Consider the following 26,553-nt stretch of genomic DNA (forward strand, 5'->3'; position numbering starts at 1 on the left):
TCCATCAAGCCCAGCAGACTGTTTCCAACAGTGGCAAATCCAGGTCCTGGCAAGTTCCCAAAACATTCTGCTGTTTGTTTAAATTGAGAGTTAGTGGTATATAAGAGCTGTATTACATTACATTCTTTCTTGACCTCCCTTCCCTACCTGCTCTTCCTGTTGCCCCCACCGGACTCTCTGAGAAGAAGAAATTGTTTTCTTCCTTAATACTTATTTGCTAGCCCAGTATATGTCTGAGTTATCTTTATACCCCCCTGAAATTTCTCTGGACAATCAAATGCCTGCTGCTCCTCTACTTTTGATGTGTTAACTCCTTTGTGCAAGATCTGTATCTTGGCAACCCAGAATAACCCATGGTTTCACTCTGTGTCAGGCCCTCTGGGGGGGACAAACATCACGCTCTCCCGCCTCAGCCTGTGCAAAGTACACCTTGCTGATTTCAAAAGGACGGTCAGTCTAGCTTATTTTTCAAGTACTATCAATTCTTCCTTTTAATAAACCCAGGAAGCTCTTTCAGAGTGTGGCTCTTCTAATGATACTGCTTCCTCTCTTCCGTCTCATCTTGCTGGTGCAGAACTGTTTGCAAATCTTTGATGGGTAACGTTTTTCTCTCTTCATCCATGCATGCCTATTTCTTTTAGCTGTTCCTTTACTGATCTGCCTTCTTCTTTCCCCATTCCTCTCTTCTTAATTCTTCATCTCTGTTAGTTGATACTGAACCCCCGTCTTTTCCCCTCTTTTCACCTGTTCTTGATCTGAATACTTCCCGTTATCTCTACTCAGTGTGCCCTCCTTTTTCCCTGTACCCCTGACCTGCTTTATTTATCAAACTGGCCTCTATACTTCTGCAAGCATTCTGTCTCAGCTTCAGACCAGCTTTTCTTCTGGATGTTTTAAAAGTATGATCAATTAGGTTTGAGCTGGTAGGGTGTTGAGTGACTATCAAAATCGCAGGGCAGGTGTTAGGCTGAAAGTTTGCCTAGAACTGCCTCTTATTCTTGCGCCGGTCCTGCTAGCAATGCTCAGGTTGGGACCAGCTGCCACCCTCAATGCTGTGGGGAGGTATAAAAAAAGCATCGGTGCCATTCTAGCCCTTTCCTCATGGAATGGGCCATATACCCTTCCAGATAGGGAGAAAACTCTGGAGGAGGAAGAGAACACCAAGGAAAAAAAAAAAGCTAACATGAAACATATGACTCAAGTTCCTGTACTGGGGGAGGGGGGGAGACCAGGAAAGACTTGCTGTAGCCTGAATGGGATGTCCTCTAAGCCAATGCTTTTTTCTGTAGCTACAACCTCAGTAGTGTGGGCATAGTTCTGCAATCATCATTTGAATGCATGCAAACCTGCACTTTGCAATATTTGAATTAGTTCACAGTATATAATATTTTCACTGTTCTCAAAACACCCAAGTAACTTGTTTTCTTACAGTCTCTCTCCCCTGAAACAAACTTTCATTAGTCAGTCTTTCTTCAGCCTAGGGGAACATCATTTACACAAGGCAAGCAAAGTTTATGGGAATTTCCCTGGGAGCTCAAAGTCTTGCCTCCAAAGTTCTAGTTTAATGAGTTTGCTTTGTGATGGTTATAGCTTCACTTCTGTCTTTGAAGAAAGAAAACTGGACCCACACTTGGCTTAACAGACTGACTTGTGAATATTATGGCACAAGGCCAGCCATGCCTTTAGTTTTGTAGGAAAACGAAAACAGGCAGACATAATAGAATAGTTTCTTTCACCAAACTGACACATAGAGACACTTAGCATCTAAGGATGTCAGGCAGCCTAGTTTAGTCCATCATCCTGCTTCTAAATATTAGGAGAGCTTGCCACAGAGCCTTTTTCGTCCTGGTACTGTTATTTTTCTCACTCCTTTTTGCAATTGCAGCTATTTTGGTATTTGCAGCCTCAGCTTGAGATCCCCACTTGATCCCGGTAGATCCTCATTTAGGGCCCCTTTTACCAAACTGTGGTAAAAGGGGGCCTGCATGCCGAGGTCCCCTTTTACTGCAGTGGGTAAAAGGCTGGATTACTTTTCAAAAAGAAATGGCTATGCGGTAAGTGAGCCACGCAGCCATTTCCAGGGGGGAAGGGCCCTTACCGCTACCTATTTAGGTGACAGTAAGGGTTCTCGTACTAACCAGGCAGAGTGCAGCACTGTCTGATCACCACCGGGTAAGCCCCAGTGCTACAAAAATACGAAATATTTTTGTAGCACAGGAAATGATGCGCGGTAGGGGGTGGGAAGTACCGCTGGGCTCCTGTGGTAGTTCTGCCCATTGATGCGCGCCAACTCTTTAGTAAAAGCCCCTTAATGGTCCCTTACGTAAGTTTGCAGCATGAATAGCATAACATAGTAGATGACGGCAGAGAAAGACCTGTACGGTCCATCCAGTCTGCCCAACAAGATAAACTCATATGTGCTGCTTTATGTGTATACCTGACTTTGATTTGTATCTGCCATTTTCAGGGCACAGACCTTAGAAGTCTGCCCAGCACTAGCCCCGCCTCCCAACCACTAGCCCCGCCTCCCACCGGCACTGCCATCCAATCTCCGCTAAGCTTCTGTGGATCCATTGCTTCTGAACGGTCAACACAAGCATATTTTCTGTAGTGTTGCAAAACCAATTAAGATAAATACACAAGCAGATATTAGTTTCTGCTTTACTGCATTGTTGCCTTCCAATACCTTTGAAACACCAAAAGAAATCAACGTAATCTGAGGGAAACTGAGGTGACCGTTGTAATTTATTACATGCTTCTTGAAAAAAAATTGTGTGTTTTTTTTTTTTTTAATTATTTTGTTCTTAAGTGCATCTGTTTATTTCCCCTGGCTTTGTTTGAGGCATGTTTTCCTTGAGCATGGTACCTGTTTGTTGGGAAGACTGTCTTTGTCTCTGCTTTTCTGATGAGTATGCACAAACAAATATATGCAGACCAACTTGGGATAAATTGCTAGGAAGACCCGTCCCAGCCGCACAAAAATGAAAAGAGCTAGAGTGTAATTGGGAGAAGCCGTGGGGGGGGGGGAGGAAGGAGCTAAGTTCCACTAGCCAACCTAGAGGAGCAGTGGAGTCAAAAGGGGAGGAATACCAAGAAGAGCACAGGAGGAAGAACCTGTCATCAGCGAGACAGGGGTACATCTGATGCCACCCCCTCCCCCACCCACCCACCCACGCAAAATCCAAAAGGGCCAAAAGGAGCCAAAATGACTACTGGAATCTGCAATATCCAGTTGATCTCCCTCTTTACCCAGCTCCAAAAATGTGCCATAAATTATACTCCTACCACATGTACATGTGTTGTTGCCTGCCCCCCCCCCCCCCACACATCTTTACAAGGAGGCTTTATCAGAAAAATGCAAAAAAAAAAAAAAAGCAGGGGTTATATAGACTCCATCCTCTGCTGGCATATTGAAATGCCAAAGACAGGCTTACAGATAGATGTCCAGTGCCCAGGACTTCAAATCCGAGCCTACGTCCTCGTTCATAGATTGCTGGCTCCCCACCATGGATGATCCCCCAGCAGGTCCTTATATTGTAGGAATAGACCCCACACAGTGTAGACCTTTCTTGAGCTAGAATAAGTTCAACAACATTCAGTCCAAAGTGACCCTCTCAGTACCTGAGACAGCAACTAATGTAAGCGACAAGAGGCCTCTGGGACCCCATATCCAGTCTCAAGTGTGACTTTTCAACATCCTCCCACAACTGCCACAAACAGGCTAATATTTTTACTTAAGTTGTTCTTCAAACAAAAGAGTCATTCTCCTTGGAAATTACTTTATTACGTTCTCAAATGTAAAAGTGAGGTTGTTATTTTGCCCATGCACATTTTTAAATATACGGTTTAATCCTCTTTCTTTGGCTATGCTTGTAATGAATTTCTCTCCCCCAATGGATGGGGTTACAGAGCATTTACCTCTCACATTACACAGATTGTCAATCTCAGCCCAAAAGGTAGGGGGCAAATGGTCTCCAACTATTGGTTCAGGCCATACATTTTGATTTTAACTGAAAAGGGGCTAATTTTATAAATGAGTCAAACCTGTAAAGTAGCATTTTATGCACTTAAATTGGCACTTATCAAATTGTCTAAAGATGTGTGCACGTAAAAACAGGTATGCGCATTTAATCCTAGAGTGTTAGTAATAAGGGTTCTTTTACTAAGCCACACTAAAAAGTGGCCGGTGCTGGTTTTAGTTTTTCCCGCACGCTCCAGCCACTTTTTAACGCAACTGCAAAATGGTTGAATTTCTATTTCTAAATAATAATATCCAGGGGAGAGAGAACCCAAACCAGCAAACATGCACAATAAATATGTGTGGCTCTCTTTTTGTAAGTTTAAGTCAACACAAAGAATGTTACTGGAGGAAAAGCCTCAAGAAGCTCCTAGACTTCTTTAATTGTCTTACAGGTGCAGGACTTCATCAGCAAACCTCCATATAGTAATTAGTGCAATCAAATTAATAAACTTAGCTTAGGCTGCCAGGTCTCTTTCTTCTTCCCTTATCATTGTCTTACAAAAAGAGAGCCCCAAGATTGAAACCTAATACAAAGAAAATGTTCCATGCAATGTGGAAACTGAAAAGGATAAAACCTTTCTTCCTGAGAGAGGTATTCCGAAGTTTGGTGCCGTCTATGGTGTTGAGCCAGTTGGATTATTGCAATTCCATCTATGCTGGAAGCAAAGCACAAATTATTAAGAAACTCCAGACAGCCCAAAACACGGCAGCCAGACTAATATTTGGAAAAGCGAAATACGAAAGAGCCAAACCCCTCAGAGAAAAATTACACTGGCTCCCATTAAAAGATCAAATTACATTCAAAACCTGTACCCTAGTTCATAAAATTGTTCATGGCGAGGCTCCGGTTTATATGTTAGACCTCATAGACCTACCAGCAAGGAGCACAAAAAAATCATCACGCATATTCTTGAATCTTCATTACCCCAACTGCAAAGGACTCAAATATAAATCAATTCATGCATCTAGCTTCTCCTATATCTGCACGCAACTTTGCAATGCATTACCAAGGTCCATAAAAGCAATGCAAGATTTGATAACCTTCCGGAAACTATTAAAGACTAACCTATTCAAAGAGACTTATCATTTGGACCCGTCTCAATGAACTATAATCACAACCAGAGCAAGCTAACATTGAACTCTTTTTGTTTACTTTAATCTCATTGACATTACTGAATGTTATACTTTATCCTTGTTCTCAAATATCTGAAATGAATGTGTATCTACTCATTTCTAATTTCTACTATATTTTCTGTGCCTTAAACACAATAATATTCTGTATTTCTCATTCCGATAATGGCGATCGCCATTGCGGCATAACGTAAGCCACATTGAGCCTGCAAAGAGGTGGGAAAATGTGGGATACAAATGCAGCAAATAAATAAATAATAGAACTACTGTGAATGAGTATCAAAAATACACACATTTAACAGCACTGGAATTCAAATACCAGCGATATAATACTAATGATTTGCACCTATGAGAAAAAAATAGTTGTATTATGGAGTAGTTAACTTCATATATTCTATTCAACTCTATTCATTTTAGGTTGGATTGTGGAAGAGTCATGCCAGTCACAGGAAAGACGGGGGTTGCTTTATAACCAACAGGAAATTATCAAGTCCTGGCCACTTCCAAACCAGCAAGTGCTTCCAGAGTGTCTTAAAGGAGGTAGAACTAATCCAAAATTCCAGAAATGGGCAGATTGAAGAAGCAATGAAGTTTAATCAAGAATTAGAAAAAGAGCTGAAGAGATCTCAGGAAATTCTGATTTCCTTGGAAGACTGCAATCGTAACCTGAAGCGAGAGCAGACAGACATGAGAAAGAAAGTGGAAGAAGCCAGGCAAGCAGTCCTTAACAGCCTTGGGAAAGTTAAAGAACTTGAAGCAAAATCCAGTAAGGTGCCGCTTTTGCAGATACATATTCAGCAGCTAGAACTGGAGCTACAGTACTATCGGTAAGCTCAAGGCTCTAAGACAGTGTCTGCAAGATTAGCATTTAATATAAGTGAAGAGAGAGGAATTCTTTAATTATTTTTGTAGCAGAGGGTACTTAAATTAGCTTTATGTTTACAGATGTCTCATGACAAACTTGAACACCAAAAAGCAGAGATAGACAGGGGGATAATGATGTGGATTTTATTGTTGACCTGACATCGCCGTGTTTTGGCAAGTGCCTGCATCAGGGGTCCTAGTGTTAAAATAACATTTTATGATTAAGGTAACCTATATATAAATATGAAAGGGGTTTTGGTTGTCCAGTATGTCTTTTTTATATGAAGTATGCTTTTTCATTCTTGTAAAGTATTGCTTATGTTTGAATTGTGATGTTTTTATACATGTTTATATTTGTTTAATATCTAAAAAGTATGACATTCTTTGCAATTTACTTATCAATATTTTTATGTATTCATATAATGCATGATATTTTAAAACTATACCCCCGACGCAGGCACTTGCTGAAACATGGCCATTTCAGGTTAACAATAAAATTAATAACCAGCGAGTGGCTCCAGCTGACATTATTCCCCTGGCAATATCCACTTTTTGCCATTTCTGTGGAACATTTTTGTTCTCCTCTTTCGCTCATGACAAACCAGACCTTAATATTAGGAACATCAGCTGGTAAATATGAAAGACGTCATTGAAGAGTCCATTCTATTGTCAGCAAAATCACTAGGTACTTTCAACTATCAATAATGAGTTGTATTATCTATCTATGACACATAAAATGTTCTGTTGCAAAGAGTGAAATCTGTAAAGTTCTTAGCAAGGTTCTGTTGCCATGGACACAAAATTGAAGGAATTCCTAAGCATCTGAGTATTTAATGCAATCCTAAATCATTGTGTTTGTTCACTGTTTTAACTTCAGTGTGATTATTTGGTTTGGCAGCTTCATGCTGTCTATAAGCCAGATCTCAAGGTAGTCTTATTACCATGTCTACAAAAGACTTTCTTAGGACATGAGATATAAGCTTCTGAGCTAATGTAGCCAAATTCTGTATCCACTCAGACTCTAGAAATTAGGCCCATCCTGGCCAAGCATTTCGGTCTTTTTAGAAAAGGTAACTATTGGTATTATCTAGCAGCTTACCAGTAGCTTGTTCAATACAATTCCATTCACACTTTGAGATGATAGAGTTCATCTTGAGCTAACAATCTGTCATGGCCAAATCAGCTCTCACAGGAACTATAGATGTAAATCAACTCAAGGCTTATACAATATTTATTTATTTATGACATTTATATCCCACATTATCTCAAAGAGGATTCAAGTTCAGTGTGGCTCACAATATAACAAAAGTTGAACTGACAAAGCGTTCTGATTACATAGAACCAAGCAATTCAAGTTACATTTATTATTTGATTTTCTGCACATCAGTAAAAACATCTAAGCCAGTGGTTCCCAAACCTAGTCCTACAGGTACCCCAGCCAGTCAGGTTTTCATGATATCCACTATAAATATTCATGAGAGAGATTTGCGAATCAAGAAGTCAGTATATGCAGAGCTCTCTCATGAATATTCATTGACTCAATCTAACATGAGCTCTCTCTCTTTCCTTGCAGATCTCTCAAATATTCTACCAAATAACTGCCTGCAATTAGTTCTTTGCAATAATCTTTATTCAAATTGTCATATACAAAATTACCCAATTCAGGTTTTTACTTTTAACTTAACCTAATCTCACTCTGCCATACTCCATTCATACATCTAAAATCTATGAATGGAGTATGGCAGAGTGAGATTAGGTTAAGTTAAAAGTAAAAACCTGAATTGGGTAATTTTGTATATGACAATTTGAATAAAGATTATTGCAAAGAACTAATTGCAGGCAGTTATTTGGATGAATATTCATTGGGGATATCATGAAAACCTGAGTGGCTGGGGTGCCTCCAGGACCAGGTTTGGGAACCACTGATCTAAGCAATTTACAACATTTAAAATAAATCGAGGGAAAGGAGTTACATAAGGGAGGGTCAGAAAATTTAATGCTGCACTGTGTGTATTATTTTGGGTTGACTGGTTGGAGAGCTAGATGTTCTATTATATTGTTAATTCACTTTAACTTGTACACTGCCTAGATGTTTTTCAATAGATGGTACATTAAATTTGAATCAAATCAAGCACAAATCAACTATGTTCTTTCCAGGCCAACTGTAACTTAGAAAAACACTTGCTAAAACTGACCTGGCCCTATGGATGGAGATAGTCAATTTTCTGTTCAGAACAATGTGGTATATCCTCTTCCTTGTGACTCTGGGCAAGTCACTTAACCCTCCATTGCCCCAGGTACAAATAAGTACCTGTATATACTATGTAAAGTGCTTTGGATGTAGTTGCAAAGAACACAGGAAGGCGATATATCAAGTCCCATTCCATTTCCTTTCTTCATACAGGATCATGACTTTTGCTTTCTACTCAGTAATTTTCCCTTCAACCAAGCTGCATGCTTGATAAAGCTAATAAAGAAAGTGTCGATGTAATACAGCAATGGGATGCATGGAGGGGCATAATCGACCACAAACACCCATCTCCATGGGCGTCTATCTCCGAGAACGGGTATGGGAAGGGGCGGGACAAACCGTATTTTTGAAAAAAATGGGCGTCCATCTTTTTTACGATAATATGGTTTGTGCCAGCCAAATGCATCGGATTTGTGCGGATTTGAGCTGAGCGGTATCGTTTTTCAGCGGTAATGGAAACCAAAGGCACCCAGCTCAAAAACGACCAAATCCAAGGCATTGGGTTGTGGGAGGGGCCCGGATTCGTAGTGCACTGGTCCCCCTGACATGCCAGGACACCAACTGGGCACCCTAGGGGGCACTTGTAACAATTAAAAAAACAAAGCAAACTACCTCTGAAGTCCATAGCTCCCTTCCCTTGGGTGCTGAGCCCCCCAAATCCCCCCCAAAACCCACTCCCCACAACTCTACACCATTACCATAGCAGTTATGGCTGAAGGGGGGCACCTAGATGTGGGTACAGTGGGTTTTGGGGGCGGTTTGGAGCGCTCCCATTTACCACCACCACAAGTGTAACAGGTGGGGGGGATGGGCCTGGGTCCACCTGCCTGAAGTACACTGCACCCACTAACATCTGCTCCAGGGACCTGCATACCACTGTGATGGAGCTGGGTATGACATTTGAGGCTGGCATACAGGCCGGAAAAAAAAAGTTTTTAAAGTTGTTTTTTTTTGGGTGGGAGGGGGTTAGTGACCACTGGGGGAGTCAGGGGTGGTCATCCTCGATTCCCTCCAGTGGTCATCTGGTCATTTAGGGCACTTTTTGGGGACTTGTTCGTGAAAAAAAAGGGTCCAAAAAAAGTGACCCAAATTCGCGCTAAAAACGCCTTTCTTTTTTCGATTATCGGCCGAGGATGCCCATCTCTCGGCCAATAAACACGCCCCAGTCCCGCCTTCACCACGCCTCTGACATGCCCCCGTCAACTTTGGCCGTTTCCGCGACAGATTGCAGTTGAAGACATCCAAAATCAGCTTTCGATTATACCGATTTGGGCGCCCACGGGAGAAAGACACCCGTCTCCTGATTTGGGTCGAAATATGGGCGTCTTTCTCTTTCGAAAATAAGCTGGATAGTGTACAATAGCAAAAATGTGCACTAAAATGGAAGTATTTAAGTGTAAGTTTTTAGAATGGAAGTCATAAGAACTTTCATAACTGGGTCAAACCAAAAGTCCGTCAAGCTCAGTCAAGGGCAATCTAGGTCACAAGTAGCCAGCAGTCTTCCAAAGAGTAGATCCAACCCTTATATATATATATATATATATATATATATATATATATATATATATATATACCCAGAAATAAACAGTGGCTTTCTCATTTCTACCTGGTTAATAATGGTTTATTGATCTTTTCATCCAGGAATTTGTGTAAACTCTTTTTAAATCTAGCTATTCTTACCTTTTCAACACATCTGGGCTCAGGAGGAAGGAGGGACATCGGAGACTTCAGAGGAGGCGATCAGCTGTTCTTGCCCGTGCAGCGCCTTCATACAGAGGTGAGAGGCGCTGCACGGGCCAGGTTTGAGACGGAGGGGGGCCCGGTGGAGGGGGGTGGCGGGGCACTGGGGGGGAGGATGGCGGGAGGCGAAGCTGAGGAGAAAGAAAGGAAGGGAGGGGGCCAGGGCTGCCTAAAGTTTTGATTTCTTAATGCAGGGGGGAGCGGGGAGCAGCGGTGACCTCGGGCGGGGCGGGGGGGCGGCAAGGTCGTCCATAAAGGACGTGTTTGTTTTTGTTTTTTACGTTTGTAGCATGCGCAGAGCACCCAGCATAACCCTTGGCTGCTCTGTGCATGCTTTACGGGCCGATTTACCAACGTTTTTAATGAAGGGTTAGTGAATGCAAGTGAGCTGCAACGAGTAGCTCATTTGCATTCCCTTTCCTTCGTGCATAGCCGTTCTGTACCAATTCGTTATGGAATTCGGTACGGAACGGCTCTAACGAGGACTTTTGTGCATCTTGCCCTCAGTCTTGAAGGCAGACCATTAAGAAAAAATTAGCATGTGAGCACTTACCACATGGTAAGAGCTCATGTGCTAATCCTGGGCTAATCAGTAAGCACACAGTAATGTGGATACAGATTCACTAACTGATTAGCAAAGAAACGCCCACTCTCCACTCCTGACATGGAAAAAATGTAAAAATTCTTTTGCACGTGGTTTGTGTGTGATAATGCCAAGCTTGCCACAGGACACCTGAGCGCTTCCTTTTAAGCTATATTAGGCGTGCATTAGCACCTAATGCAACTTAGTAAAAGGGCCCCTTAGTCTTCTTTTCATAGGAGAACTGTTCCATCTCCTTATTAGTTAAACTTGACACAGGACTACAAAAATATCCTCTTAAAATTCAATTGGAGGAACTCCTGGGGATGCTAGATGTTGACTGGACTGAACTAGAGAGCCTCACTAACTACTCCCCACTTATCTACTCCCCCCAAGCACCCACCTACCTATCCTCTACTAACCCACTCCCCACCCATTTGCCAGCAGCCCTAAGAATGATGATTGGAAGGGTAATTGGGTGGTTCATTGAGTTGGGATGGGTTAATAAGTAGGTTGGGGTTGGGAACATGGGTTCGTATGTGTTATTTTTATTTTATATCTTTCTTGGGATTTTTTAAATTACCTTATATGAAGCAATTTACCCAAAGCAGTATACAGCTTGCCATAAAAAAAAAACTTACAATTTTGTTAACAGCATAATAGTAAAAGAACCAAATAAGAATAATGACAGTTATATTCCGCAGTAATCTTGTGGTTCTGTGCAGATCACATTCTAAAAGAAGCTAATCATTATCAGGAAATACAACAATCAATGATGGGGAAATACAATGATCATAATCAAAACATAGTAGTGATACTTTAAAAGAGAGAATAAAAATGTAATAATCAAAATTAGATAAAAAATCAATAGGCCCCTTCCAATGACAATACTGTTATCTATCTCCCTAATATAAATTTTCTGAATAAATTTGTCTAAACAATTTTATTGAAAATGAAGCAGATTAACAACAAACAAAATGGCATGTAACATTTTATAAGTACAAAGCATTCCCTTCCTTTATCCTTCCATTTTATCAGTAACCACTATAACCATGAAAATAATAAAGCAAACCTCCCCACCCCTTCCCCCCCATCCAAAAGAATACAACTGAATAAATGTTTTTATTGCATATAATCACTAGCAGTAAGTAAGTTAGTAATAGTTTTATCTAATCTTGCTGCCTGAAAAGAAAGCAAACTGTCTAATAATTTAATCCTCCTTTTTCCCTTTAAGGGTGGGAAGGTAAACAGGCTTAAGTTTCTCATAGGTCTAGTTAAAGATGAAAACAAAAAGAGACTTGCAAAATATTGAGGAGCAAACGAAACCTTGTATAACATACACAAGAATTTAAATAAAATTCTGGCAGATATAGGAAGTGAAAGAGATTTTATATATGCTGGAGTTAGACTGTTGGTTTTTTTTTTTTTTTAATGAGAAGGACAGACGTTAAGCCGTGTTCTGGATGTTCTGAAGTTGTTTTTAAGTAATTGCTTAGTTCATCCGAAATATATAATATTATAGTATTCTAGCATGCTTAATAGTAGAAATTGCACTAGTAAATGAAAATAAGCCCGTTCAAAGTACTTATGAATACGATAGAGATTTTGCATAAGTATAAAAGATCATTGTATCATCTGTTTAACTTGTGGTTGCATAGAAAAATTTAAGTCAAAAAGTACTGCTAGAATCCTTATGATTGAAAGCATTTGGTATACCGTTTGATTTAAATGATACCAAAGTTTTTACTCATTGATAATTCACCAACTGGTTGATGAACAGAACTGGTATCATTTAAGGACAGCACACTTGTATTCTCCCCAGTTACTTCAGGGTAGTATAACTGCAAATGGCATACCTTAATAAGCACGCTTTAGAGCATTCAAATAACAAAACATGATGCTTACATTGTCAGCATGTCAGGAAGTATTTTTTTCATGGAGAGAGTGGTGGATATTTGGAATGCCCTCCCGCAGGAGGTGGTGGAGATGAAAACGGTAACGGAATTCAAACATGCGTGGGATAAACATAAAGGAATCCTGTTCAGAAGGAATGGATCCTCAGAAGCTTAGCCGAGATTGGGTGGCAGAGCCGGTGGTGGGAGGTGGGGCTGGTGGTTGGGAGGCGGGGCTAGTGCTAGGCAGACTTCTACGGTCTGTGCCCTGAAAATGGCAGATACAAATCAAGGTAAGGTATACACAAAAAGTAGCACATATGAGTTTATCTTGTTGGGCAGACTGGATGGACTGTGCAGGTGCAGGTCTTTTTCTGCCATCATCTACTGTGTTACTATTTTACTATGAAACATCTTAATAGGCAGCCAAGGGGAAGTTTATTGGTACTTGCTAAACCGCTCTAACTGGCAGGTGGAGCCAAGCAGTGCACAAACTAAACAAATGTTAGAAACTACAATTTTAAATAAGACAGTAACATGCACCCAGGAAAAAAGGTGAGATGGAAAGAGGGAGAGGATTGGAATACAAGGTAGGGTGTAGGGAAGGAGTCTAAGTTCCATCTGGCAATCCCAGTCCGTCTGGACCTCCGTAAGCCCATCCGAAAAGCCAAGTCTTTAATTCAGCTTTAAAATTCTTAAACGAAAGGTTGCTGCGAATAGAGAGGGGGGAAGTCCATTCCAAGTATATGTTGAATGAAAGAAAGAAAGAAAGAAAGAAAGAAAGAGGCAGTGTGTCTAGTAGACTCCAACTGGGACCTGGTAGGACAAGATGATGATCATTTAATGAGCAGAGAACCCTAGCAGGTGAGTATTGAATCGCGAGACAGGATAAGTAGTCTGGGGTGCCAGACTAGATGAGCAGAACAGTGTTGGGATAAATTGATGGGTGGCTAAATTCAAGACAATTTATATATACACAGAAGAATAAGGTATGTGGAGCTGGTCTTAGTTACAAGCCCCAATATTCTATATATGGTGCTCCTGAGATGCATGCACAGCTTAATTGGCTAACAAGCTGCAAATCAATAACTGGATGCCAACAACCAATTGATGTTAGTTTGCACCGATTAGGATTTTTGTGCGCATTTAGCTGTGCACTATTCTGTAATACTGGGCACCTAAATCCCATAGTGTGTAATCCAGAATGGGTGAGGCCATGGGAAGGGCGTAGGTGGGTCAGTGCATTCCAAAGAGTTGCACACACTGTTATAGAATAATAATCAGTGCGCCCAACTTGAGCATCAGGAACTGCATCAGGTTTCTGTAGGCGTAACTCTGGCTCCCAGAGAATTGGTTCACGCCCTAGAATTGTGCTTAGCGACGAGCTTTTCTGGTTCCCATTTTTCAACACCATTTATAGAATTCCCTCTAAGGTATGTGGCAAATTAGTCCAGATACTGTGTAAGTGAGGCTTTCTCCCGCTTCCTGAAACACAGGTAGTCAGGAGTTAGGCATAGCACCTCTGCAAGTGACTTTGAGTGGAGTCTGAGAAAGCTCACTGGCGGATATCCCATTGTGCAGTTTTTTTCATGAGGGTACAAATAGTGATGCTCCTTGACCTTAAGAAGACTTTGAACACCTCAAAGACATGTATTTTATTTATTTATTTGTTGCATTTGTACCCCACCTTATCCCACCTCTTTGCAGGCTCAAAGTGGCTTACAATACATCATGAGTAGTGGAAGAATGTTAGTAAATAAACATTTAGTATTGCAGGATCTTGGTCAACATGATGATAATAAAACAAAGTAATAGTATGCAAGCAGATATTGAGAAACAGTTCTGAATATAGATGGGCGAGTTGTGCATATTCACATTGGTTGATCTTTGTGGTATGCTTTATTAAAGAGACTAGTAAAAAAGGCCCGTTTCTGACACAAATGAAACGGGCACTAGCAAGGTTTTCTTCAGAGTGTGTATGTTTGAGAGAGTGTATGTGAGAGTGACTGTGTGTGAGAGAGAGAGTGAATGTGCGAGTGTGTGTGTGTGAGAGAGAGAGTGAGTCTGGGTGCGAGTGTGTCTGTGAGAGAGAGTGTGTGTGTAAGATTGAGAGTGTGTGCAAGTGCGTATGTGAAACACAGTGTGAGAGAGAGAGAGTGTGTTTCACACAGATACAGTGTGTGCGAGAGAGAGAGAGAGAGAGTGTGTGTGTGAGAGACAGACTCTCTGTGAGACTGAGTGTATGAAACCAAGAGAGTGTGTGAGTGACTGTGTGACACATGGAGAGTGAATGTGATACAGTGTGATACATAAAGTGTGTGAGAGACAGTGTGTGTGAGAGAGAGAGAGAAAGACATTGACTGTGAGAGAGAGTGTGTGTGTGTGTGACAGAGATACCTCCCCCCCTCTCTGGTGTCAGCCCCCCCCCCCTCTCTCTCTCTGGTGTCTGAGCGTTACTGTGCAGGACGCTGAGCTCTGGCTGTGCTTCAAGGAACTGACCATTCCTATTTAATAGAATGCACCTCCAACATTCTGAAGCCGAGAAACTTCGTGTGGTTGGTCACTTCTGCTTGTGACGAACGCGGAAGTATGTGATGTCAATTCAGGAGATGGATACAGAGAGCAGGAATGCCTCAGCCATGCAGTCAGCTTCAGAATGTTGGAGGTACGTTTTATTATATAGGATGGATCTTCAGTAATATGCGGAAGTTCGTTCTTTCGTAGATCGATTTCAAGCTGCGCGGCAGTGCATTCCATAACTGTGTGCTCAGGTAGGTAAAGTTTGACGCATGCATTAGTTTGTATTTCATTGGGGAAGTGCAGATCGAGGAATGTGCGGGATGATCTTTTGGCATTCCTAGGTGGTAGGTCTATCAGGTCAGACATATAAGCTGGTGCGTCTCCATAGATAATTTTGTGAACTAGTGAACATATTTTGAACGTGATGCGTTCCTTAAGTTAAGCTCACTTACTCTTTAGGTACTCTGGGAAATAGGAGCCGGCTTTGTGGTTGCTTGAGCACACCCAATATCTGAATAAACTCCTTGACTGTGTCTAGGGAAGGGTAATTTCCATTGGGTTTAGCATCCCCAATCATTTTGAAAAGTTGGCTCCTGTGCTCTAGCCTATTTTATCTGAGAGATTTGAAAATCAAACAGACTTTTAAATTTGGCTCTCTAGGGTACTGGTAGCCATTGTACTATTTGCAGAAAGGGTATAACGTAATTACTCTGCTTGCACCCTTATCATTCATGCTGCAGCATTCTAAATTAGTTGGTGCTGATGCAAACCTTTTTTGGTTTGACCAACATACAGGATGTTATGTTAGTCTAGCCATGACATTATCAAAGCATAGACCACAGTGATGAAACTGTCTTTTCAATGTATGGAGAGAGATTTCCAAGTTGCTTCTGGTGATAGAAGCAGTCTTTTAAAGGTGGTTTGAATTTGCAAGATCAAAGTGACGAGACTAGCAGTATTTCAGGTCTCCTGAACTAAGATTATAGGGCTGCTTCGTACTTCACAAGTGGTATTTTGAAGTCAGGTACCTGTCCACTCATGTTAGAAACGCACTGAGTCTCTGTTTTACTAGGGTTCAGGCAGAGTTTGTGAGGTTTTTGTGTGTTTTGTTTTTGCACATTCCTGAGTTGCTATTAGATAGGCAGTCAGTTTACTCAAAGCCATGAGTAGATTTGGTTCAGTGGGTAAGAGTAGCTTCAGTCCGTCAACTGAAGCAGTTCAGCTACAGGCTTGAGGAAGATACTGAATAAGAGAGGTGACAGTGTGGATCCCTCTGGTAACCCATAGTTTGGTGCCCAAGGCAATGTGTTGAACAGAACTGTGTGACAAATAGGATTTGATCCATGCAAATATTGTTCCACCAATACTTATTCCATTAGTTGTGTAAGCATAGTATTATGGTCCACAGTGTTGGGAAGTCCAACAATCGAATCAAGCCAAGTTCCCTGTTGTGGTTTCCGTGAAGATCATTGAGCAAATGTACAAGAATTCTCTCTATTCTATAGCAGATGGATATGAGGTGGTGGATTAGTGGGCATTGTACCAGAGTTGGTGAAGGGGACATGAAGGGGGATAGTTTAGTGTCCGAGAGGGTAAGTGGAGTATCTCAGGCTCCTACTGCTTGTATGTGGGGGTGGTCCTTCTCATGGACCCTACAACCTGAGGCCTTGGGTAATGTGGTCCCAGATCTGTGGGCTCCCTGTTTGAAAACTCCATTTACTGAGGAGGTCTTTTACTAAGGCACGCTCATGTTTGTAGCGCACGCTAAAAATAGGCGTGCGCTAAACGTTAGAGACGCCAATGCATTCCTATGGGAGGGGGTCTTTTTCTAAGGCACGCTCATGTTTTTAGTGCACGCTAAATGTTAGAGTCGCCAATGCATTCCTATGGGAGGGGGTCTTTTACTAAGGCACGCTCATGTTTTTAGCACATGCTAAAAATAGGCACGCGCTAAACATTAGAGATGCGAATTCATTCCTATGGGAGGGGGTCTTTTACTAAGGCACGCTCATGTTTTTAGCGCACGCTAAAAATAGGCACGCGCTAAATGTTAGAGATGCCCATAGGAGTGCACTGGCATCTCTAAAGTTTAGCACTTGCCTATTTTTAGCGTGGGCTAAAAACATGAGCGTGCCATAGTAAAAGACCCCTGGAGTCTCTAACATTTAGCGTGCGCCTAAAACGTGAGCGCACCTTAGTAAAAGAACCTCTGAGCCTCCTTATCTTGGGGATCTTAGGTCTCTGATTTTTTTTTCCACACCTCCAGTTGACTTATTATTGAAGTTCATTGGAAGTTAAAACTTCACTTTGGGTGTCAAAGCAGTTTCAGTGCTGAACTCAAATGTCTCTAATTTTTAGCTCATTTTCCTGCAGTAGAAGTAATTTGATATACAGATCACTGACATGTGAAGTGTGCTAAAATTATCTCACTCCAACTTTTTTTGTGCACAACCCCCCCCCCCCCCCCCCCCCCCCATTGAAAGTAGATTTTAGTGTACAAAAGTATGTATTAGTAATTGTGGAGTTGAACTTTTTGATACTCAAAGTTTCTGGATTGCCTCTTTATATTTAAAAAAAATGTCCTTGGTTTTGTTTTCATAATTTGAGAATCATGATATCTATGTTAAAACTTAGAAAAATTTTAATAAGGACATAGAGGGTGTTTTACCAAGGTGCGCCGGCATTTTTAGCATGCGCTAAAAATAGGTGCACGCAAAACGCTAGAGAAGCCAATGTAGTCCTATGGGTGTCTCTAGCGTTTTGCGTGCGCCTGTTTTTAATGCGCACTAAAAACGCCAGTGTGGCTTAGTAAAAGACCCCCATAGTAAGCTCTGCTAAGACTAGCACAGCTTATTATACTGTCTCCTTAAAACACCTGTCTAATGAACTATCTGCTCTATCAAGTAATTAATGTTTACATTGAACTGTTTCCTAATTGATTCATGCAAAGCTTGTTCCTAAAGCAATGTATTTCTTGTGTGTCTGACAGACCATATAAAGGTTAATTTTAAACTTAAGTAATGAAAATTCAGGAAAGTGCTGCGTAGGGTTAAAATTAGACTTAGTTCCAGTTTTATTCATTAACTTATTTTCCTTCTCAAGATAAGTGCTTTAGAAACACTAACAGGTAAACCTATTATCTAAGGATGTGCAGGGGACAAAAATCTTCAGCATATTTTCAGTTTGGGTTTTCCCCTGATTTTCAGATACTTTCTTGCTTTGTTTCACACACTAGTTTTAACAACCTTTTTAACGTGCATTGGAACTTTAATACATGCTAATCAACTTAATGTGTGTTAAGTTATAGACTAAAGAGCATTAAGTGGCCCTTTTACTGATGTTTAGGGCTCCTTTTACCAAGGGGCCTGTGGTAGCATTGGCGTGTGGATTTGCTGTGCGCAGAGGCCCTGTTTATGGCAACGGGTAAAAAGCCAAAAAAATGGAAATGGCTGTGCAGTAAGTAAATACTTGCATGGTCATTTCGGGGGGGGGGGGGGGGGGGGGGGGGGGGGGGGGTCCTTACTGCCACCTATTTATGTTATGGTAAGGGCTACCATGCTAACCCGGTAGTTAAAAAAACAATTTTTTTCCAGTCACGCCAGAAATGGTGTGCGCTGGGGGCGGCACTTCCTCCGGCTCCTGCCTAAGGCTGGTGGCAGTGCCAGAATGGTGCACAACAAAGTGGCAGTAGCTCTGCTGCTGCTTTGTATAAGGGTCCCTTAGTGCACACTAACAGACATTAGCACGCGCTAATTACCATGTGACCAATAGGTATACAATAGAGCATGTAGCACACTAATGTCCTTTAGTGTCTGCTAAGATTTGGTAAAAGGGCCCCTAAAGTCTTGTATTAAGAAATGGGCTTAGCAGGGGCGTAGCTATGTGGGGCCATGGGGGCATGGGCCCCCACAGATTTAGCCCTGGTGGGGACCCCCGCCAGCAAAGGTACCTTGGCGGGGGAGGGTAGGACAAAAGTAGCAGGGGGGTCAGCGGCAGGGAGGGTCAAAAGGAGGCAGGCTAAACTGTGCCCCCCCCACCTCGGGCTCTGGACCCCCCTCCTGCTGAGGTCTGGCTACGCCCCTGGGGCTTAGCACATTTAACACACGACTTTCCCACACACTAAGGGCCCCTTTTACTAAGCCGCGTAAGCGTCACACGCACCAAAATGGAGTTACCGCCAGCTACCGCGTGGATCTTGTGGTAATTTCATTTCTGGCTCGCATTCGAAAAATAATTGTTATTTTCGGATATACATTTTGCACGCGCGCCAAGTGGCATTTGACGCACGCAGGTCATTACCGCCCAGTTACCGCATGAGACTTTACTACTAGGTCAATGGCTAGTGGTAAGATCTCAGACCCAAAATGGATGTGCAGCAATTTTCATTTTGCCGCACGTCCATTTTTGGCAAAAATTTTTAAAAGGGGCTGTTGGACTGGGGGATCTAAGATGGCAGCGATACAGGAAGGCTGAGGAGAATGCTCTTCCACTAAAAGCTTAAAAACTCTCATTTTCCTCGTAACGAGCATGCTGAAAAAAAAGGGTAAGCTTAAGGGACCTCCTCTCCCAAAGCTAGAAGCCCCCTCAACATGTCAAGCTTCTATCTCAGCCTATTTGGTGTCAACCCCATATTCAGGCGCTTCCACTACCGGGGCAAGGAAGAGCCCCAGTCAGGAGGGCAAATTTTTGCTCAGCCCGGTAGGACCAGCTACCCCTCCACTCACGCGACCGGACGGGGCAACAGTACCGAGAGTACAGATTAACGGAGGCTCGAAGGGGAGGCGAACCTCGTCTCAGGAAGCGGTTGATGGAAATACTGCCGAGGTTAGTCCTCTGCCTTTAGTGGAGGGAATTCAGCAATTTCCGACTATGGCATCAGGAGAGGCAATGGTGGAGGTTTCTGCTACTGGTTATTCTCAGGAGGAAATTTCCCTACATGTCTTGGCGATTCAGCCACTGAAAAGACCTCAGGAAATATCGCTGGAATCCATTTGGACTTCTCTTGAAACCCTGCACAAGGTTTGTTCTTCTTTTGTATCTGTGTCTTTAAATAATTCTGTGCAAGTAAGAGAAGTCAAGAAAACTATGGAAAATTTTTCCGCAAAACAAATTAAACTGCAAATAGATATAGTAAAAGTTTCAGAGAATCAAGCTCAGTTTGCAGGAGATAGATTACTCCTTCATCGTAAAATTGAAAATCTAGAGAAACTTAAATTTACGAATACAGTGCAATCTGCTTAAGTGCAAGGGTCTGGGACCAAAGAAATACATGCAGCTAACCGGAGTGTGCACTTAACAGTTGTGACCCAAAGAAACTTGACATCTGATAAACATATGTACAGTACTGTTATACGTACAGTATACATTTTCCGTTAACTGACGTTATACAGTCTCCGTTAACTGACATTAGGCTTACTTGAAGTAATCAATCATAGTCCTCTGTACACTATTGTGTCTGTGAGTTCTATAGACTACGCCTGCCAGACGGTAAAAACTGTCATAGCACTGACATCCAGTGGCCTCCAGATAGGCCCGCAAGGTGTTGAGACTCTCCAGCACTCTTGCAAAAGTGACAGGAGGTTGTTGAATTTCGTCAGCATGTGCCTTTCTGCTCATTTCATCATCTGTTTCATCATCAGCCGTTGCTTGCGTGTAGGCAAATATCTGGGCATCAGTGCCGTCGTCAGCTGTTTGTAGATTGTAATCTACAGCTACGTAGTGATGAAACCCCTCTTCAGTAACACCGGCTGGGATGTCAATAGCCTGTTCATCTGACGCGTTTTGAACAGCTGCATCTGTTTCGTCCCTCTCCACATCCTTAACAAAGCTTGATCGCTTGTAGCAGTTCACAATGGTTGCCTGTGTAACATGATTCCAGGCTTCTTTCTGCATATGTAGGGAATCCAACAGTGATAGATTATGAGCCAGTTCAACAGCACGTTTATCCTTGCCAGTCTGGTCATCCATAACGCTCATCAGACGATGTAGCACAAGAGCCCAATAATGTTTTTGAAATTGGCTATTATGCCCTGATCCATAGGTTGGATCAGAGAGGTAGTGTTTGGTGGCAGGAAGACCACCATGACATTAGACAGCCTGACATCATCACTGTTCACTGTGTGCAGCACAATTATCACAAAGCAGCAAAATCCCAGATGCTTTTGTGCCCACATTCTAGTGTCTAACATCTTTAGCCACTGCTTCCAAAATTTCCCAGTCATCCATGAATTTGTGTTAGCCTCGTATGACACAGGAAGTCACTTAACATTCTTGAAGCAACAGGGCTGTTTGCTCTTTCCAATGACGAGTGGTTCCAACTTCTCACTTCCATCCATATTGCATCAAAGGAGGATCGTCAGTCGGTCCTTCGACGTTTTACTTCCTGTAGTTTCGGCTTGTTTGAATGCAAGTGTTCCATCAGGAATCACTCACTAGTAGAGACCGTTTTCATCAGCATTGAAGATGTCACGAGGTGCAAACTCATTCAAGATGGTAGGAAGAACTGAAACAACCCAATTTTCAGCACCAAAGTCATCAGCGTCTTGTTTTTCACCATGCTATTTCTTTAATTTTATGTTGTTCCTCTCCTTCCATCTTTCCAACCATCCAACAGTGGCTTTGAATTCAGTTAGTCCAAGACTTTCAGCTAGCTAATTAGTTTTCTCCATAAGCAGTGGACCACTGACAGGAAAGTGTCTGCTCCTGACTTGAGAAAACCACCGAAGAACAACATCTTCTACATCCTCAGCTTTTCCCGCCCCTTTACGTTTCCTGTGTGGATTTATATTGTTTTGCCAGTCTTCCAGAAGCTGATCTTTCTGCTTCAAGATACGTGAAATTTGACTGGGATTGACACCATATTCTTTAGCAATAGATGCTTGACATTGTTTGTTTTCTAATTTTTTAAGAACTTCTATTTGTTCAGCCAGTGTTAAAGTCTTACAGTTGCGCAATGATGACGACGAGTCCAGTGTACACTCTAACAACTTTCTTTCGCTTATTCTGCTTGTGGCAGTTAACCAACGAGATTTCAAATTTACCGCCCCTTTGTCACGTGCCAATCGGCTTCCATATTCCGTGCGTGCGCTTTTGTGTAGTCTTTCCTGCAGAGGAGCGGTCTTAAACCATGCATATAAACGAATCTTACACTTATCAGTGGTGCGCTAAAACAACGTTTGTCCCCATAGAAATTGATGGCGCCAAAAACGGGACCGAAGTACGGCATGCAGTTAAACAGACATGCACTTAAATGGAGTGCACTATACTCAATTTTCCATACTCAAAGTTTATTGCTCCAAGGGAAATGTTTCACAAGTTTCTAAGAGAGAATTTTAAATACCCAGATCAATCTTTCTCACCAGTTCAGAAGTTATATTACTTAAATACAAAATTTAAACAGCAAGATATTTGAGAGCAACAGGTAGATCAAGAACAGGAAATATCTGTGAATACATTAGATATTTCTACGTTTCTGGAACAATCTAAAGAGGAAATTAAAACTAGAGCTACGTTTTTGGTCTCTTTGTATTCCTACAAGACAAAGAAGCCATATTAAGACTTTATTTTCAAAAAACCCATCCTGAATTTCTAGGAGGGAAAGTGACAATGTTTCCGGATAGTTCTAAATGGATTCAACAAAGGAGGAAAAAATTCTTGGAGATGAAACGAGACTCACTAAATGCTCGTTTCCAGCTGCGATTTCCATGCAAATGTATTCTTTTCTTTAAAGACAAAAAATGTGTGTTTGAACCTCTTCAATTTCGCAGTTTCTTGAATTCACAGGGTAGCAAAGGAGGTGAACCAAATTTTTAGCTGATCAAGAGTAAAAGGGGTACCTGAATCTTCTTTTTTGTAATATTTCTTATATCCAACTTCCTTTGGACATAATCATAGATCCCTCTCTTACTTGTGGACTAACTAACCCATAATTTAATTTACTGTTGTTACTTTTCTTAGAATCTATGTTCTTCGGGATATTGGTGTATTCCTTCAAAGATTATAGTATCTTTGTATTTAATTGAAAAATCTATAAATAAAATAAATTTTAAAAAGGCATTTTTTACAGGTGCGCTGAAAAATGATTCTGTGCATGCCCAAAACACACGTCTACACTACCGCAGGCCATTTTGACTATGACATGCCCTCCTCCGAAAAATGAACAAAAAAATTGCATAACTTCAGCATGTGATGACAGATTACTACAAGATGCTTTAATGCATTTTGTGGTAAGCCTTTTTTCCCCCTCATTAACCGCATGTTACATAGTAACATAGTAGATGACGGCAGAAAAAGACCTGCACGGTCCATCCAGTCTGCCCAACAAGATAAACTCATATGTGCTACTTTTTGTGTATACCCTACCTTGATTTGTACCTGTCCTCTTCAGGGCACAGACCGTATAAGTCTGCCCAGCATTATCCCCGCCTCCCAACCACCAGCCCCGGCACAGACTGTATAAGTCTGCCCAGCACTATCCCCGCCTCCCACTACCGGCTCTGCCACCCAATCTCGGCTAAGCTCCTGAGGATCCATTCCTTCTGAACAGGATTCCTTTATGTTTATCCCACGCATGTTTGAATTCCGTTACCGTTTTCATTTCCACCACCTCCCGCGGGAGGGCATTCCAAGCATCCACCACTCTCTCCGTGAAGAAATACTTCCTGACACAGTTTAGTAAAGGGGCTTTGACATTTTTTAAGGAGCACTAATAAACCAAATGTTCACTAAACAAATATACCTCCCTCCTGTTGGATCTAAAAACAAACAAATTCACTCTTTTTAGTTTCCCATGGCCTGTGTGTTCATTTTTTGTATTCTCATTTCAGCCGCAATTTCATCATAAGTGTGCCCTAGTGCTCAAGTGTACACTATTGATATCATGCACTGTTTATCAATTAGGAACACTATTCAATAGGGCACGCTGTTGAGCAGTCGTGCAAAGTATAATTGCATAAGAAAAAAAACACAAAATTTCAGATTTTTTCCCATAGTTTTATTAAAAAAGATATGAAACACTATTTCCCATATTGTTTCCAATGAATGCACAACCCTGCAATTTGGGGTCCTTTTACCGAAAAGTGGCCTGCATTGGTGTAGACACATGTATTAGACGTGCGCAGGTCCATTTTTCAGTGCAAAAATGTGAGACATAACACCTGGCGCATACAATGGTTTCTGGATATGTTTATGATGTGATAGAGAGGTATCACACTTTAATGTTGAGAATAATTGGGATTAGCTAATTCACAACAGACCGCGATGAGACGCTGCGGGATATCTGTAAGTACTGCGAATTGGGGAATGCTATGTTCCTTTTGTATAACTAAGAAAATAGGATTGTAATTCTTTTTTAATGTGTACCCTTTAAGGAAATAGCGTAAAGAACTTTCTCTTGGTTTGGTGCATTTGATACTCAGCTGGAATTAGATTTTTTCCTAGTGAAATTATCAATATGATTTTTTATATGATTTCTAATACGTTTTCAATATGTGTGTTATATTTTGCATTTTAAGATGATTTTTTTTATTTTTTCTTTAAGCGGTGCATTTTGGTGTAACCCCCATTTTAGGTAGGCACACACTAGATTTGGAAGCATGCTGTTAAATATCTAAGGAGTTCACGAGAAATTGAAGTGAATGCATGACACACTATCCAGCTTATTTTCGAAAGAGAAGGACGCCCATCTTTCGATACAAATCAGGAGATCGGCGTCCTCCCGTGGGCGCCCAAATCGGTATAATCGAAAGTCGATTTTGGGCGCCCTCAACTGCAGTCCGTCGTGTGGATGACCAAAGTTCACGGGGGCGTCGGAGGCATAGCGAAGGCGGGACTGGGGCATGTTTATCGGCCGAGGAGAGATGGGCGTCCTCGGCCGATAATGGAAAAAAGAAGAGCGTCCCTGGCGAGAATTTGGTTCGCTTTATTTGGTCCTTTTTTTTAAGTTCCAAGTCACAAAAAAGTGCCCGAACTGCCCAGATAACCACTGGAGGGAATCGGGGATGACCTCTCCTGACTCCCCTAGTGGTCACTAACCCCCCTCCCACCCTAAAAAAAAAAAAAAGTTTAAAAACTTTTTTTGCCGGCCTCTATGCCACCCTCAAATGTCATACTCCGGTCCATCGCAGCAGTATGCAGGTTCCTGGAGCAGTTTTAGTGGGTGCAGTACACCTCAGGCAGACGGACCCAGGCCCACCCCCCCCCCACCCCACTGATACACTTGTGGTGGAAAATGGGAGCCCTTCAAAACCCACCCGAAAACCACTGTACTCACATGTGGGTGCCCCCTTCACCCCTTAGGGCTATGGTAGTGGTATATAGTTGTGGGGAGTGGGTTTTGGGGGGGGGGGTTGAGGAGCTCAGCACCGAAGGTAAGGGAGCCATGTACCTGGGAGCAATTTGTGAAGTCCACTGCAGTGCCCCCTAGGGTGCCCAGTTGGTGTCCTGGCATGTGAGGAGGACCAGTGCACTATGAATCCTGGCCCCTCCCACGACCAAATGCCTTGGAGTTGTTTGTTTTTGAGATGGGCGCCCTCGGTTTCCATTATCGGCGAAAACCGAGGGCGCCCATCTCTGCAGCCTGCCATCTCAGCATTTAGGTCGACCATCTCTAAGGTCGACCCAAATGTTGAGATTTGGGCGCCCCCAACAGTATTATTGAAACAAAAGATGAACGCCTATCTCATTTCGAAAATACGGTCGGTCCCGCCCCTTCACGGCGCCATCCTCGGACAAGGGCACTCTTAGAGATGGGCGTCCCCGTTCGAAAATGCCCCTCTATATATCTTACACATATTAATTTCTCCACCTCTCCTTATATATGTTTTGACACTCGGTTATTAGATTTAATTATATTTATTTCACATTTGTTTTAATGCTATGATTAAAAGATTGTTTGTGTGTATTTTTGATATTCATTTTATTGCACATACTTTCATGGATGGTTTGACTATGTTTTATTTTATTCCATATATATGTTAATGCTTTTAATATGATGATTTTATGTTTATGTTTTCATTTTATAGTTTTTCCCCTGACGCAGCCTGAGGGCGAAACGTGGCCATGTCGGGTATTGTTTTAATAAACGACTTCCTTTTTTTGCATAGTCTGCTTTCTTGTTTGTTTACCTGACATCAGTAAGCAGATTTTTTTAGCTTTTATTTTATTATTTGTATGCTTTTATAATATATAATACTGTTTTCTAGGGATTACAAGTAGTGAAGTCCAACCTTTTGGTTTCCCACCAGATGCCAAAGTAAAATAATAAGTCCCAACTGGCCAAAGAACAAAAATATATGAGCTGTTCCTTTCCCTTGCCTAGATCTCTCACATGAAGCATCCCTTGACCCCCATAAGGCTTGATTATTGACTTGTTTTGCTAGAACTTGATTGACCATGAAAGATCATCTTCAAGAAAAAGAAAATAAACTGGTTAAATATCAATTACAAATTTCACTGTGAAGCTGCATTTCATGCTGATTATATAGCCCTGGATTTAAAACAAAAAAAAACACCTAAAATTGTGATCGATTTGCAGAAAACTCATGCTTAAATTTAC

General features: G+C 41.8%; 1 protein-coding gene across 1 annotated transcript in view; it reads left to right on the plus strand.

Moving 5' to 3' along the window:
* Positions 1 to 26,553, plus strand: part of EFCC1 (EF-hand and coiled-coil domain containing 1) — a 130,517-nt gene that overhangs the window by 5,647 nt on the left and 98,317 nt on the right. The window contains exon 2 of the mRNA XM_030206589.1: positions 5,570 to 5,979. Coding sequence (XP_030062449.1) covers positions 5,570 to 5,979 — 410 coding nt within the window. The remainder of the gene's footprint in view (positions 1 to 5,569; positions 5,980 to 26,553) is intronic.

The sequence above is a fragment of the Microcaecilia unicolor genome, chromosome 6 (assembly GCF_901765095.1).
Source record: "Microcaecilia unicolor chromosome 6, aMicUni1.1, whole genome shotgun sequence".
Lineage (NCBI taxonomy): Eukaryota > Metazoa > Chordata > Amphibia > Gymnophiona > Siphonopidae > Microcaecilia > Microcaecilia unicolor.